The following is a 16,459-nucleotide window of genomic DNA, read 5'->3' as shown; positions in this document are numbered from 1 at the left end:
ATGTTTTGCTGGATTCATTTAAAGTAAAGTGTAACCTCGACTGATCTTCATCCGTTAACGTCGTGAGCTTCTGAGTCCGTCTGTTCACAGATTTAATATTTCAGTATTACTCACTGATCACACTTTCTCTGACATAGAATCTAGTTTGAGCATATTCACTCCACATCGACTGTCAAAGAGACTCGTATATGGTATTTAAACTTTTCATCATATTCTCAACACACATACAGATGTTGCCCACATGGACCACAGAATCTGTTCTATAATTAATCCGTCCCATCTGCACAGAAAAACTAACGATGTACAATTATACATGCACATTTATACATGCACATTTATACATGCACATTTATACATGCACATTTAAATATTTATATATTTCCTCAGTGATGTCGTTGAATTTAAGTTTGTAGTTTCTGTGTCATTTTCAGCAGAGTTCCAGTTATGTAATCATGTCCAGTGGAATCTTTCTGGAGTCCACATTTGACACAAATCAAATCAAGGGACCTTGTTCTGAAATGTGTCGATATGTGCCGGTTCAGAAAGATAAGACTTTATGTTGTTTTCTAGTGGGTTCTATCAGACCCCCCCCCCCCCCCCCCCCCCCCCCCCCCCCGCCCTTCTACACCACCAGCGCTCCAGTTTCTCTGTCCACCCAGCAGGCCTCCTCCATGGGCAGCCGGAGCTCCGGGCTTTCCCAGGGTGTCGGGTTGAGGGTTGGACCCCCCCCCCCCCCCTCTCTGGACTGTTATTACAGAGGGTCATCTGTCACCATTGTTTCCATTTAGACAGCGAGAAAAAAGAACAGGGCAACTGGAGAAAATCAGAAACCACCGAGGGGGATCTCCTTACCTGCATCAATATTATCCACCCAGCAGTGGTTGTGCTCACTAGATACGGGAGATAGAAGATCACACGCTCACGTTTCTAAGTCAAGAGAATCCAGGGAACCTCGGCTTCCCGTTAGATGCTCCTTTAGGTCGCTGAGCTTTTCATAATGTTTTCATTATCGCACTCCAAAGACGGATTAAAGGAGCGGGTAGCGAGGATCGTCCTGCAGCTGCTGCTACCCTCTGGTGGCTGGTCGTAGTGATTACACCCTTACTTCTCTTTACGTTACTAACTTCAGCGTTGTCTTTGCTTCCTGTGTGTTTGTGTGCAGGATCATGAAGTTCCACGTGGCGAAAAAGAAGTTCAAGGAGACGTTGCGTCCGTACGATGTGAAGGATGTGATAGAGCAGTACTCTGCAGGACACCTGGACATGCTCTGTCGCATCAAGAGCCTTCAGACCAGGTCAGGACTCACGTTTAAATCACAAAATATCACAGAACTGCTTTCAAAAAATCATCATCCTCATTCTGGAAATGTTCATCTTCTGCTCTCATCGTCATGTTTACTGTTTTAAATCTGTTCATTTGTCCTCATTTAGAAACTGACTGAATGAGATACGTTATTGTTATTTGCCGTGTTAGTTTTGCACAGCCATCTTTAGGCATTAAAATAAACCCATTTTATTTGTGAAAACTACTTCCTGATTTGGTTTTTTTGCACAGCCATGTTGTGTACTTCATTCCATCCATAGGAGGACTTTTCTTGTTCAAAGACGACGCTGAGGTTTTATTCTTATTAGGTCCTACTCATCCAAATAGCGAAGTGAAATTAAAAAAAGCACATCAAACAAAAAGTGTGAGGTCTCAGGAGGTTGATGAGATATGTTATTCATGGACTTACATGCAGGAGGTGGATGTTGCTGCTAATGCTGCTCCGAGTCCTTTAGAGGTCATCACCCAGAAGCCTTGACTCGATCCGTGATCTCACTTCCAGCTCTGTCTTTTATACCCTGTGTGTGTGTGTGTGTGTGTGTGTGTGTGTGTGTGTGTGTGTCTGTGTGTGTGTGTGTGTGTGTGTGTGTGTGTGTGTGTGTGTGTGTGTGTGTGTGTGTGTCTGTGTGTGTGTGTGTGTGTGTGTGTGTGTGTGTGTGTGTGTGTGTGTGTGTGTGTGTGTGTGTGTGTGTGTGTGTTGCTAACCTGTGTGCAGTTGTAGCTCAGTGTTTTCCTCATTAATTCAAGTGTTTTTGTTGTAGATGAAACAAAAATCATTGGTGGTGTTTCGTGGGTGCCGGCGTCCCATAGATCACTGCATGTTAGAGATACTGTATACACTTTATTAACTTTAACACTAATTCAACATTATTACAGTGTCAAAAGAACAAAGAACAACACTACAGACTAACTGGTAATTTAAGCATCTCACATAAGGAAATAATGATATATTTGTACTGGAATAGACAGTGAAATAAACAATAAATGGGGATGGACTTAAACACACCTCAACTTTCTGCAAAAACCTTGTAACTGATGTGACTGATGAATGTTATTTGAACCAATAAAAAAAGCAGTTTCGCTTAAGATACCAAGTTTGAACCCAACAGCAACAGAGCGATGTTTGCTTTGAACAGTCTGTGAACTTGATTTTGATGCTTTGCTCTTTTTCCTTTGTGACATGTGAAAAGGGGATTTTTGTTTTTGTTGCATGTTGGTTTTCTTTTGTGAACCCATGCAAATGACATACACACATGGAATCCAATCTGAAGATGCTGTGTTTCGTTGACACGTTTGGAGATCGAGGGTATTTTAAAGGAGGACACTGATACAGCCTGTGTGTGTTTTACTAACTCTAATCTTAACATCCTGCTGTTGCTTTAGGTTTTGTTTCCTCACTTGGGATAACCTGAGCTGAAGCTTGGGCGCCTACTTTTATTACAAGATCATTCTTTTTAAATATATTAACACCAGTGTGTGTGTGTGTGTGTGTGTCAGGGTGGATCAGATTCTGGGAAAAGGCCAGATTCCTGTGGATAAGAAGATGAGGGACAAACTGCACCCAGACGGAGATTCTCTGGAGGGCATGAGCATGCTGGGCCGTGTGTGTAAGGTGGAGAGACAGGTGAGTTTAGAAGAAAACAAAGAGACATCAGCACTTTCCTTCATGTGGATTTGATCGTCCTATAATGTGGATGATGTACGTATCTGCGTGGATCTGATATGGAGCTTTTGACTCATGGATTACTTTTTCCAGGTACTGAGATTCCCAAATTCACTTTCTGGTCTGACATCTGTTTTAAACAAATGTATCTTCATTGTTCGGTTGATATCCTGCGAAAAGTTACTCCTCATATTTCGTGCGTTTTCCTACGAATGTCCAGCAACACCTGTCAATTTCTGCTTGTTACATGAAAACAGTTTTCAAAATAAACTTCTGTCTTCGCAGGAAACAACTTAGTTAGGTTGATGCAACATAACTACTTAGTTAGGTTGATGCAACATAACTACTTAGTTAGGTTGATGCAACATAACTACTTAGTTAGGTTGATGCAACATAACTACTTAGTTAGGTTGATGCAACATAACTACTTAGTTAGGTTGATGCAACATAACTACTTAGTTAGGTTGATGCAACATAACTACTTAGTTAGGTTGATGCAACATAACTACTTAGTTAGGTTGATGCAACATAACTACTTTGTTAGGTTGATGCAACATAACTACTTAGTTAGGTTGATGCAACATAACTACTTTGTTAGGTTGATGCAACATAACTACTTTGTTAGGTTGATGCAACATAACTACTTGGTTAGGTTGATGCAACATAACTACTTGGTTAGGTTGATGCAACATAACTACTTCGTTGATTACGTTTACAACATGCAGAATTATTTCGTGGGATATCTACGAATGTTGAATTTTCGTAGGTATAGCTGTGAATGCTGGATGAGACCAACCTGTGGAAACACCACGGATCTGTCAATGTTGTGGGAACATTCAATAAAATTGCGTTGCAGCTCTTTAAGCTGTCCCTCTCTGTCTCTGTCTCTGTCTCTGTCGTCTGTCCCTCTCTTACTCTTTTCCCAGGTGACTTCCATTGAATCAAAGTTGGACTCTTTGCTGGACGTTTACCGTCAAGTCCTGCAGAAAGGCCCCACGGGGCTCACCCTCTCCTCCCTGCCCCTGTTCGAGCTGGACAACCACCACCAGCACAGCCACTCTGACTACCAGACCTCCATCATCAGAGATGGAGGGGATCCGGTGGGGGGCGGCGGCGGAGACGACAACGGGGGAATACGCCGTTCTCTCAACACCAACCACAGAGGCCTGCGTCTCATCCTGGCGCCCGCCGACGACGATTGCCCCCCCGACTCGGCACCTCCATCCTACCCCCCGTCCACGGCCTCGCTCTCCCCGTCACCCCTGCTGCCACCCGATAGCCCCTACCCAACCTTGGTCACCCCTATTTGTACCTCCAAAAGAGCACACTTCCCCGACCTGCCGCCCCCGCCTCCCTCGACGGGTGGTTTCACCCTGCTGCTGCCCCCCATGTTGCACCCGTCCCACCTCCGATGCTCCGCTGAGCCCGTCCCAGATGATGTGAGAGTTGAGGGGAGCCTGGGCCCCTCTGTTGTTGTTGGATCCAGTCTGGATGCCCACCAGGAAGCGGACAGCGAGGCGGGCCCCGCCCACAGAGGGGTGCCGCTGCGGGAGAAGACTGGCATGAAATCTGAGGGGGTCTGGAGGAGGCCCATGAGCCTGGAGATTAACCCCCTGCTGCTGCTCTCGTCCAGCCCAGACGAGAGCTCTTCAGACTGGGGAGGAGGTCTCGGGAAGTCCCTCTCCGTGCACAACCTCAGCCAGCCTTTGATCAACCACGGCACCGGCCTCAACAGCAGCGGCGGCGGCGGCAACGGTAGCAAACGTGGCAACGCCCACGGTGACCTCAGCGACTGGGACGGGACAGAACTCTTCATTAGGAAGTGCAAGCTGGAGCCGGAGGGAGAACATTTCAACTTCCTGTCCCAGGGACCCGACAGCAGCCCCTCAGACCTCTTACAGACTGCGGGGGAGTCTGCTCCTCACCCCAAGGGAAACGCAGAGCTTCTCAGTCAGCCCCCACACATACAGCTGGCATAACCACACACACACACACACACGTTCGCATGCTGTATGTACACATCATTGTTGGGGAAACCACTTTTACAGTATTTCTACTGGACACTATACAGATTATTTAGCGTGTGTCCAGTCAATGCCTCGTGCATGGACATACATTGTTTTTATAATTTGTCCAACATGATTGTGTCCACTTTAATGCAGATTGTATCATGTTTTATACTTTGTACAGGGTCCTAAAATTACCATAAAGTATGGGGACGTATGAAAAATATGCATGAAAGTGGGCATTTTCACGTAAAACAGAATACGCAAAAATACACAAATACAAAAAAAACTTCCTTTCAGAGTAATGGATTTGATGTTATTGGATTTTTGCACACAAAAAACGTTTGTTTCATATCGATCATATTTTCATCATATATTAATAAAAATAGATCAAATGTATTAAATAAAGAACAAGGAAGGTTAACTGTGATTTCTGAGCCTAGAAGCAAATCAAATCATTTGATTCACCAAAAAAAACAAACTGATGTAAACTTTCTTTTTAAAATAGTTTAGTCCAACTTATTAAGTCTGAACATGAACCCAAACCAAAGAAGCCAGTTTTGGCAGAAACAAGCAGCAGTGTTCGTCGTATAAATCAAAGAACACCTTGACGAGTACTCGAGTGGATAAATACTGTATGATTGTCTCACAGCCAAAAAAAATGGTGCAAGTTACAAGAATGTAGTTAAACCTCAAACAAGCCACTGGAAACTAAAGTTCAACCACTAGTTTCTTAACATGCAGTGAAACCAGTAGCGCACACACACACACAGCTACATGCACACACACACACCGCTCACTCTCTGTTCAATGTCTGTCTTTGGCCCAATCCCAGTCCCCTCACTCACTTCTGTCCCTCTGTCAAAGCACCCAGTGTTTGAAGACTCTCTCAGACATTTTAAAGCCTTTCTGAACAATTTCCATAAGTCAGCATTACCCACAATTCATAGCAATGTGACGTTAAACACATGGAAGCATGGAGACGTAAACAAAGAGGACGGCACACGTGTGTTCAGCCCGGAATATTACATTTACTCAGACATTTACACAAAGATGGAACATAAAAACACATGAAAGCAGAGATTATATTACACAGAATTATTCATCAAACAAAAACGAAATTACAATATGACCTCTCATCCTGTGAGGGAAGAGCCTGGAAGACGTTCAAATCAAGGAGTAAAAAGCATCAAATAAACACCCACAATTGTACATAATATCTTTAACGTGATATGTCCCGTTCGTATTCACACCATTTCAAACCCTCGCAGCCTCTCACACTCAAACCGTCCTCTAAGGTGACGCCGGTGACGTCCCTGAGGGTTCAGGATTCAAGGCCTCAGGGGACACGCTGGGGGCCTCGGTTGCTGATGGTCTGAATGGTGACTGAGTCAAGCATGGGACGCTGCATGGCTAAGCTGTTGCAACACACACCTGGACGTCCTTCTGCATGTTAAAGTAACTCCAGATCTTCAACAAAAGAGTCCGAAACAAAGTCTGCCGTTCGGAACATGATCATATTTTGAACGAATTTGAAAGTAGTGGTGTGGAGAATTGACTTTAGTATTACATTTAAACCTTTGAAGGTATTTCTTTGGACAAACCCTGTATGTTTTACTGGGTGCTGGTTTGCGCCTCGTGCATGGATAATAAAGGTTCGCGGCTGCTGGGCTGAACGTATCCCTCCAGCCGGGCCAGAGCCTCGTAGCCTGGTAGAGCGGTGTTACAGGGTGACGATAGCGGCTCAGTTTGGATTCACCTTGAGGAACCTCATGATTACAATATACTGCACATGCACTGCTGTTGGTTACAGTTTTGCATGTTGTTACTTGATCCATGTGTCCATTCTGCTGCTGACATTTCATATATTTACTAGAAGAGGAGAGAGATGAGAAAATACATGTGCCCTGTGATCTAAATTCTAAATCCTAATTCATATTTTGTGATCTGAGTCTCACATTAGCTTCTTTAAAGTCTTCTGCTGCCCTTCTCAAATGAACATCGAGGCTTTAATTTACCAGGATTTGTGAATGTGCATGCTCGCCCTCCTCACCTTATAATTACCCTATTTAACCATTTAGGTTATTAGCTTAAAAATGGCACACATTTTATATTTTGGTGCATTTAGTCCATATTCAGATTGTGAACTTTTCACTGGCAGGTTTGTGGAAAGTTGTGTGTTTCTTAAATGGCACTGTCCTAACACACTACACGTTGTTTTCAATGCCATCCTGCTTGTGGGAATTATGCACAAAACTTTGTCAGCCATCTTAATTTTTTTATTTTTTGCTTCGTTCTTGCATGTTTACATCTTAAGGGGTCACAGCAGTCTTAAAAATGTATTTTAATATGTCAATGACGACCTTTATTCGTTAAATTGCAGTTGTATTCCCTTTGTTTTGAATGTTAAGTGCATTGCTTATCAAATTAATATTCTGTAGTAGAATATAACAAGTATTATCTCCTAACAAATGACAATGTCGTTAACACTTGTAGATTGATTTTTTATTTAAATATTCTACAGCCCATGCAGAAGTTGTGCTGTTATGATGAAAGCACAGTTGTTGTTTTTTGGTGAGTTTGAGGAGCCTGAAAATGTGACATGGTATAGATTTAATGCTTAATATTAAAGTAGACTTTTTCGTCGTTATTAATTGAGCTTTGCTGAAAAAAAACCAAACAGGCCAAACAAATCTTTTCTGTTGGTCTGAAGCAAGATATCGAACACAAGGAAACGCCCTGTGGACTCGCCGGTTAGGGAACCTCATAAAACTCATATTTTGCAATCTGTAAATTGCTTAAGGGTGCCTTTCTTGCATATGAAACGTTTATTTTGTTTTTCTTCACATGGCTATAGCTGTCCTGTTTGCCTAAAGCGTACAACATACTGCATAGTTGAAGTCGATCTGCTCATTTTTGGGCATCCAGTTTACTTAAGTCATGTAGCTTTGGTCCAGGACTTTATATGATGGCTATTAATACAATTTCTCGACTGCTTGAACGGTAATTTATTACACAACTGGGCCTTAAAAGCTTGACAATGTTAATTAACATTATTATTTTACTTTGAAATTAATTTATTAAAGTGCACATTATGTTCTCTGGATGAGAAATGCAAAAATTATTTTATTATTCTTTAATAAAGTACAAATTAACTAAACTGTTTTTGTTGTGTCTTTCTTTAGCAATGCAATTTTTATATTTAAAAAAAGAATGTTAGCAATTTAAGCAAATGTCATGTTGCCTTTTTTGAAATGAGGATTTTATAAACTCAGAGTAGTGGATGGAAAGGGTATGCTATCTTTTATATATATATATATATATATATATTTATATATATCTATATATATAGACATATATATGTCTATATATATATAGACATATATATATATATAGACATATATATATATATACATATATATATATATATATAGACATATATATATATATAGACATATATATATGTCTATATATATATATGTCTATATATATATAGACATATATATATATATATATATATATATATATATATATATATATATATATATAAATAGGAATGTTTTCCTAAATGTCTCCACATTTTTACGTTTTACTTTTATACTTTGTATTAATTAAATTCCAGGGTTTACACGTGCAATAATCATCAGGAGCTTGGAAATCTGAGTTTACAGAGAGGAAGTGAATGCCTCTTGATTGATTGACAGTTAATTAGCCGTTGGTGCCGTGGCTATCTCGAGCTAGCTAACCGTTGCGGGAGCCAAACTCAAAATGTCTGACTGGGAGGAGGACAGCAGCGAGGGCGGCGTTGCTATCCCGACAAAAACAGCTCCAACTGAATGGAAACTACCACACGACGACAGTCAAGGACAAGACGTGTTTTCTGGGGTAAGAAATGGCGCCAAGTCCGGAGCGTCGAGAGAGTGGAGAGCGGATGGTAATGGCGACGGATCCGAGTATAAGAGTCGGAGAGGCGGCAGTGAATTTCGCCCGTTCAGTCGGAGCACGGATCGCGGAGGTCCCGGAAGACCAACCATCGGCGATGGAAAGTTGGACTCTTCCCAGGCTGTGACTTTCACTGTGGAAAATGCTTCAGTTGGGAGGATAATAGGTACGTTTATAAAGCAGTAATTCAAATAAAAACGCCATGTTGGGAGTTTTAGCTAAATTCCGTTTGACTTAGCTAGCATTAGCTGAGCGGAAGTTAGCAGGCTAGTTAGCTTGTTTATGAGGTCCACATGGTTTGATGGTTGAAGGTTTATCCTCATTTTGACATGTTTTATTAATAGTTAAGTGTGTGGGAATGCCCTTTACATGGTCCTCAGTGATGTGTACAGATTTTCGACATATTCTTAATATTTTAATCCTTAATTTTTAATCCTGTTTAAAGGTCGAGGAGGAGCCAAAATTCGTGAACTTGAAGAGAGCACCGGTGCCAGGATAAAGGTAAATTGACTAATGTCGGTTTGAAACTAGTGATATTTATGTAGAGCATCCATGATTACATGGCCAAAAATAGTGTGCACTTACGTTTTAAACTGTTGGTATGCTGTTTAATAACTAATTCAGTTAAATTATATAAGCTAATGTCAACAGTTTGCTGTGGTTGTTAATGACAGAACTCATGTCTGTTATCACAACTGTTAACTTTACTAATCCACCAATGAATACTTGTAAATATCTGCTTTGGTTGCAATGTTTCTACACAGACATTTTATTTATTCCAACTGTTACTTCTATATAATTGTTGGTCTCTCAGTGGAATCATATTGTGAAAGCATGACAACATAATTGAGTCATCTTTGATAATAAATACCAACTAAATATTAAACTATTACCGTAATCTATTTGCTCTACTTGTGTGCATGTAGACATAGTCGGTGTATAGCTGGAAATGTATATATTTTTCTCTATAATGTGACTTGAATCTGTTCAAATAGCCCTAAAGTTCTCAATGAAAGCTACCATGAGGAACTTGTAAACATGTAAATGCAGAAGTGTGTCCAAGTACCAGAGTCCCTTCAGAAATCCTCATTTTTACTACAGCGGGGTCTTTATGTATGTCACAAAGAGGCTGTTTCATAACTAGGTAAAAGTTCCTCACAATAACTTTAAATGAGAAAATACTTTTCATTTGTCTTTTAGTTAATTCACACAGGAGTTTACAAAACAATAGAATCTACAATGTGGTTATATCCTGTAGACTATTTATTGTGCTACCAGAAAACATGCGATATCGTGATATGTATTGTTATCAATATATGAATGACCCCTACGCTCATCACGCAGCCGTACATGATGCATACACAGAAAATCGTCTTTCTTTTATCAGGCAAAACCCTCTTTAGTTAAGTTACAGCCAAGTCCAAGAGGAGAACAAAACCAGCATCATTTCAAAGTGGGTCAGGGTCGATTCAAGAGGATGTAAACTGACAATGGACTAGATTTAAAGTTTTCTAAAAACACCAGAAATGCAGATCAAGCTGTAAATCATCTTCAGAATTCAACTAATGGAACTATTGTCAGAGCATGTATAGGATGTCAGTTTTCCCTCTTCTTTTGTTTCTCCAGATAAGCAACGGTGACTCTGAAGGTGAGGTGGTCCTCTTTGGACCCTCTGCCGCCCAGCAGAAGGCCAAGGAGATGATTGAAGAACTGTTGGCAGATCGCGACTTCCGACCTCGCAACGGTACGAAGTCATTTCTCCAGAAATAGTGGGTTGATTCCTGCCGTATGTTAAAGGATTTTTGATCGTTGTTTTTTTTAGCAGGGCCACGTTGATTAATTGATTAATAGGCATAATTCAGAATAAGTTGTGGCAACATGAAGTAGCTTCTTCTTCTAAGCAACAATTGCTCGATATTCTCAATTATATCCTTCAGTTGACACTTCCTCGACCCTCCTAAGTGCCTGTTTTGGTACCTGTGCTTATTGGTAACACCACTGTTGTGTGGTGTATGAATGAAAATATCTCCTGCATCGATCTGTTTCTCAGGTCCTGGTTGGGGGGGAGACTATGGAGGAGGAGGCTACAGAGGGGGAGCCAGTGGAGGAGGCTACAGAGGGGGAGCCAGTGGAGGAGGCTACGGAGGGGGAGATGGTGGAGGAGGCTACAGAGGGGGAGCCAGTGGAGGAGGCTACAGAGGGGGAGATGGTGGAGGAGGCTACAGAGGGGGAGCCAGTGGAGGAGGCTACAGAGGGGGAGCCAGTGGAGGAGGCTACGGAGGGGGAGATGGTGGAGGAGGCTACAGAGGGGGAGCCAGTGGAGGAGGCTACAGAGGGGGAGCCAGTGGAGGAGGCTACGGAGGGGGAGATGGTGGAGGAGGCTACAGAGGGGGAGCCAGTGGAGGAGGCTACAGAGGGGGAGCCAGTGGAGGAGGCTACAGAGGGGGAGCCGGTGGAGGAGGCTACGGAGGGGGAGATGGTGGAGGAGGCTACAGAGGGGAAGCTGACGAAGGAGGAGGAGGAGGAGGAGTAAAGGAATGCTCTGTCTGGTCCACTGAAGAACTTCATGCTTCGGCGATAACCCCGGCTCCTCCATCCATCGACTGGAAAGACATCCGGGAGAACAAGGACAAGTATCAAGAGCTCAAGTGGAAAGGTGAAGACTTGTATATTGTCACTACTCTACGTACACTGAAGTCCACAAGTACTAGAGAAGTGATGTGTTCGCCTCTTATTCTAACAATTTCTGTAATATCTTAACTTCCTTCAGACCTGCCGCCCTTGGAGAAGAACTTTTACACTGAGGCAGAGAGCGTCTCCGTGCTCACAGCAGAGGAAGTCAGAGAATGGAGGTAAATGTGCCACGTGTTACCTTGTATTGTACAATGCTAAACACCTGTACTACTACAGTAGTAGAGAGCAGAGTCGAATACTACAACTCTTAAGGTGTTATTGACAGGCACACTTTCCCAATCGGTGTGTTTGTCTACATTGTTTTCCATTACAGCCTGAGACCAGTAGGTGGCACCATTTGTCCACCTCTTCACGTGTTATCTGGTTGTGCGGCACAGATAACATTTTTAAAACTAGCTCTCTGTCTCTGGGTCTATCTTTTACAAATTACATTTATTTCCTATTGAAAAAAGTTAAGCTTTTGAAATTGAAAGAATATTATTTGTCATACTTGTGCAAGAATAGAAACAACCAATAGCACATAATTAATTTTCATGTGGCGTTTGGACCAGATGTGGTTTTGTTAAACAAGCCGCACTAAACACAATGCGTGTTCCTCTTTGTCTACGACGGCGGTGCGGTTTGGTCTCAAACCGCCCTCGACCCGTTCAACCACTTCTTGTTTGCGTTGTATTTTTCCACAGGAAGGAGAACAACGATATCTTTGTGGACGACCTGAAGGAGGAGGGGGAGAAGCGGCCCTTTCCAAATCCATGCCGCACCTTCCTGGAGGCCTTCGAGCTTTACCCAGAGATCATGGAGAATATAGAACGCGTTGGTTTTGTCAAACCAACCCCCATCCAGGTATGGGCCTGTAGTTTAGTCTGTCACTGGTCACGCTTCTGAAGTATCGGCACAGTATTTTAGAACAGAAACGAAGCCAAGTCCTCCAATGATGCGACAGAATTAAGCACCGCTGTAGTGACCTGCCTCATTACTCGTCTGCTGGTTATCCCCGGGATTTACAAAGACCCAAATTTGGAAATACCCGTATAATCAGCAGCTTCAACAGGAAATACTGAACCTTTTTAAATGATTATTCCACGGTTATAGTCTCCCCGAAAAAAGCAGAAATGAAAGGAAATCTTTGACACAATATGTGGAGAACTGAGCAAAAATGTTTATTTCATTCATACTTTTTGCACATCAATGAGATTCTGTTGAACTCTTTGTTTAGTTTAATTATTCAGTGTTTCCCGCTGTAGTCTGAGTAATGACACGCCGCCATAGAAGGTCTGCTATCCGTCCTAATATCTGGATATCGTAATATGCTCTTCTATTAGTTGCCTTTACCTAATTAGTCATATAACCACATTACTGATGATTGGAAATATTGTGATATTTGATTCTGTCAATATTGCCCTAACGTACGTACTTGCCAAAGACCGTTGTTTTCCAATAAGTGTAGTACAGACTGTTCTCTCTTTCTTTACACCTCTCGCTTCCATGTAGTACATTTATTGTTCTATGAAACATAAAGACGGTCAGAGATTAGAATTGAATCCATCATGTACCATAGAATCCAATGGGTTGCTGCTGCAGAAGCCAGATATCTTTAAAACATTCGGACATGTTTTTATGTCTTAGTACCAAACACAGGAGTCCCAGTAGATCAGTGTACATGTACAGGTGTGTTCTGGGCTGGTGTTTGGGTGTTTCCGTGGTTTTCCAGAGGCTCTTAGGCTGTGTGAGTGAGCTGCAAGAGGAAATGAAAGGGCATCATCTCTCGCGCTCTGATTTCACTTTCGTTTCGCAGTAAGAGGCTCAGTCAAATGGGATCAATCATCGCTGGCTTGTGGTTTTGAATAAGCTTGTTGCACAACCTGCTGTAATAGATACAGCCTGTGGTAGATCTTATTCGGATGTACTGCCGCACCCTCTTCTTTGGTCCGCCCTGCGTTCTCTAATAATACCTGTGATGCTGTTGGATTGGGATGTGTGTCATCCTCTTAAGTCTCAATAGAAACTGTTGTGGTGTCTCAGGGCAGTCAGTTCAGCCCCCATCTGTCTCTCTGATGCCCTTCTGAAAATGAAAGCTATTAAAGATCATGTCACCTTTAACCATGAAGTTGAATGTTATTATATCCGTGGACTCTTAGTCTTACACCAGTAGTGTATTTATTTATCGATATGTATTTATTTATATGCATGTAGCTGGTTCTAAATGTACGACGGTGCTTTTTGTTGGTTCCTCACCAGTCTCAGGCGTGGCCGGTGTCTCTGAGTGGAGAGGACGTGATCGCCATCGCTCAGACTGGAACAGGGAAGACTCTGGCTTACCTGCTGCCCGGGTTCATCCACATGGACGGACAGCCTGTGTGAGCACAGCACCTTTCTTTCTCCTCAGCGTAACATCTTGACCTTTTCTTTAAGCAGCAATGTTGACATTGAAACTACTCTTTTATTTTTTAGGCCCAAAGCCGAGCGCGGCGGTCCAGGCATGTTGGTGCTGACGCCCACCAGAGAGCTCGCCCTGCAGGTTGAAGCCGAGTGCAGCAAGTATCGCTATAAGGGCTACAAAAGGTCCAGCAGTCTTGTATATCATCACAAGTCATGAAGGATGAGCTCAGCATATTAATATAATTCATATTTCTTTGACCGTGACGGTTCCCTCCTCTGTCTGTTTATCTCAGCGTCTGTATCTACGGCGGAGGAGACAGGAGAGCTCAGATCGCTCTGGTGAAGAGCGGCGTGGACATCGTGATCGCCACACCGGGCCGGCTGAACGACCTGCAGATGAACGAGCTCATCAATCTGCAGTCCATCACTTACTTGGTGAGCCGCTTGTGTCCGTGCATCTCAGTGAAATTCTTCAGGTGTAAAGTGTCTTTGACGCGGATGCATTTGGGCCTTTAGGTGTGAGCACAAAGCAATGTAACCAGATAGACCGGTCCCGATAGGTTACATCCAATAACTCTGATCGTTGTGAAAAGGTGCTGGACGAGGCGGACCGGATGCTAGATATGGGCTTTGAACCCCAGATTATGAAGATTCTCCTGGACATCCGGCCCGACCGACAGACCGTCATGACCAGGTACAAACACGAGTACCGATGCAGCTCCCTCTGTGGAGCATGAACACCTGAATACACTATGAATCTCATCATGTCTTACAGAAGTATTCTGGAGATTTACTTTGACATGTTGAGATTGAGCTTTCTCTTCCTTCTTAAACTCCCATGATGCAGTGCCACCTGGCCCACCGGTGTGAGGCGATTAGCCAAATCCTATCTGAAGAATCCCATGATGGTGTATGTGGGCACTCTGGACTTGGCGGTAAGTGGAGACGAACGCAGTCAAACCATTGATCTGTTGTGTCGAGTGTGTACACTGTACACGCAGAGTGTGTGTACACTGTACACGCACACACACTGTGTGTAGTGGGGTCGTGGTGCAAGAGGTCGTCTGGGAACCGGAAGGTCAACGGTTCGATCCCCGACTGGCACGTGTTGAAGTGTACCTGAGCAACACACTGGCTCCCCGGGCGCCGATCAATGGCAGCCCACTGCTCCCTGGATACAGTGATGGTCAAATGCAGAGAGAAAGATGTAGTATAAATTCTATTCTACTTTAATGTTCCTGTTTCTCAGGCCGTTAACACGGTGCAGCAGACGGTGCTGCTCGTCCACGAAGAAGAGAAGAAGTCCTACGTGTTTGACTTCATCAGAAACATGCAGCCTCTGGACAAAGTCCTCGTCTTTGTGGGCAAGAAGCTTGTGTGAGTAGGAATCGTCGCTAACGTCTGCCTCGTGAACGAGGAAGTGAATTGTTGCTTCTAGCTGCCTCCCACGGTAAATACCGACGTCAACCACTTCCCGTGTGCACGTCTGTGTTCTCGCAGGGCCGACGACCTGTCCAGCGACATGTGTCTGCAGGGTCTGGCTGTGCAGAGTCTTCATGGTGACCGTGAGCAGTGCGACCGTGAAGAGGCCCTGAAGGACTTTAAAGACAGTACGTCAGAGAGAGAAGTGTTGAAAATAGACATGTTGGTGTTCAGCTGGTGATCTAGAAGTCGATGAGGCTTAATTTGACCGGAGAATAACGTTTAATCTTCTTCCAGGCCGAGTTCGTATCCTGGTCGCCACAGACTTGGCGTCTCGAGGGTTGGACGTCATCGACATAACTCACGTCTTTAACTACGACTTCCCGCGTAACATAGAGGAGTACGTGCACCGCGTGGGCCGCACTGGCCGAGCAGGGTAAGCGTGTTTACAGATCACGTGATTGTAACTCACTGGTCCTGAGTATTTAGTAGTTGATGTCGATGCATTTATGTGCCAGACGCTCCGGTGCTTCTATTACCCTGATAACAAGAGAGAACTGGAGAATGGCCCCGGAGCTTATTCACATCCTGGAGCGAGCAGGACAGGTCAGTGTTACTGTTATTATTTTGACCACACATACAATGTTTGTTAAAAATATGTGAAATGTTGTATTTGCAGCCTGAAAGCTGAGCTGATTACTGCCATTGATTAGGAAGCATGTTTGTATTTATCAAGTTTTTAAAGTGTATTTTAATAAATTGTCCAGTGAACCGTCGTAACGTGCATGAGATCTTTGTGTTCCTGTTGCAGGAGGTCCCAGGGGAGCTGGTGCTCATGGCAGAGAGATACGAGAAGCACAAGAGGGAGAAGGACTTGGACGCTCCAAGAGGGGGAGGAAGAGGAGGATATGGGAGGAGAGAAGGTGGTGGTGGAGGTGGGAGGAGAGATGGTGGAGGGAGAGGAGGCAGAGATCAAAGCGATAACTGGGCCTTCTAATGCATGATTGTCCATGTAAGTCGAGTCATGAAT

The 16,459-nt window shown here is 43.4% G+C and overlaps 2 protein-coding genes across 2 annotated transcripts in view; both read left to right on the top strand.

Moving 5' to 3' along the window:
- The window catches only part of kcnq5a (potassium voltage-gated channel, KQT-like subfamily, member 5a), a 75,612-nt gene extending 67,485 nt beyond the window's left edge, over positions 1–8,127 (top strand). Inside the window, exons 12-14 of the mRNA XM_079279960.1 lie at positions 1,163–1,294; positions 2,821–2,947; positions 3,913–8,127. Coding sequence (XP_079136086.1) covers positions 1,163–1,294; positions 2,821–2,947; positions 3,913–4,965 — 1,312 coding nt within the window. The 3' untranslated portion in view covers positions 4,966–8,127. The remainder of the gene's footprint in view (positions 1–1,162; positions 1,295–2,820; positions 2,948–3,912) is intronic.
- Positions 8,128–8,760: 633 nt separating this feature from the next.
- On the top strand, positions 8,761–16,426 carry ddx43 (DEAD (Asp-Glu-Ala-Asp) box polypeptide 43; the record flags this gene model as incomplete). The annotated part of the gene is made up of 16 exons (XM_079280106.1): positions 8,761–9,100; positions 9,380–9,435; positions 10,561–10,678; positions 11,396–11,590; positions 11,705–11,786; positions 12,312–12,471; positions 13,867–13,985; positions 14,080–14,190; positions 14,301–14,442; positions 14,601–14,701; positions 14,855–14,942; positions 15,257–15,384; positions 15,508–15,617; positions 15,727–15,865; positions 15,948–16,035; positions 16,241–16,426. The coding sequence occupies 16 exons, from the start codon at positions 8,761–8,763 to the stop codon at positions 16,424–16,426; spliced, it is 2,163 nt and encodes a 720-aa protein (XP_079136232.1).
- Positions 16,427–16,459: the final 33 nt, after the last annotated feature.

This window comes from Melanostigma gelatinosum (assembly GCF_949748355.1).
Source record: "Melanostigma gelatinosum genome assembly, chromosome: 12".
Lineage (NCBI taxonomy): Eukaryota > Metazoa > Chordata > Actinopteri > Perciformes > Zoarcidae > Melanostigma > Melanostigma gelatinosum.
Note: the sequence above shows the minus strand (reverse complement) of the source record. Positions and strands in the feature narration are given on the sequence as shown.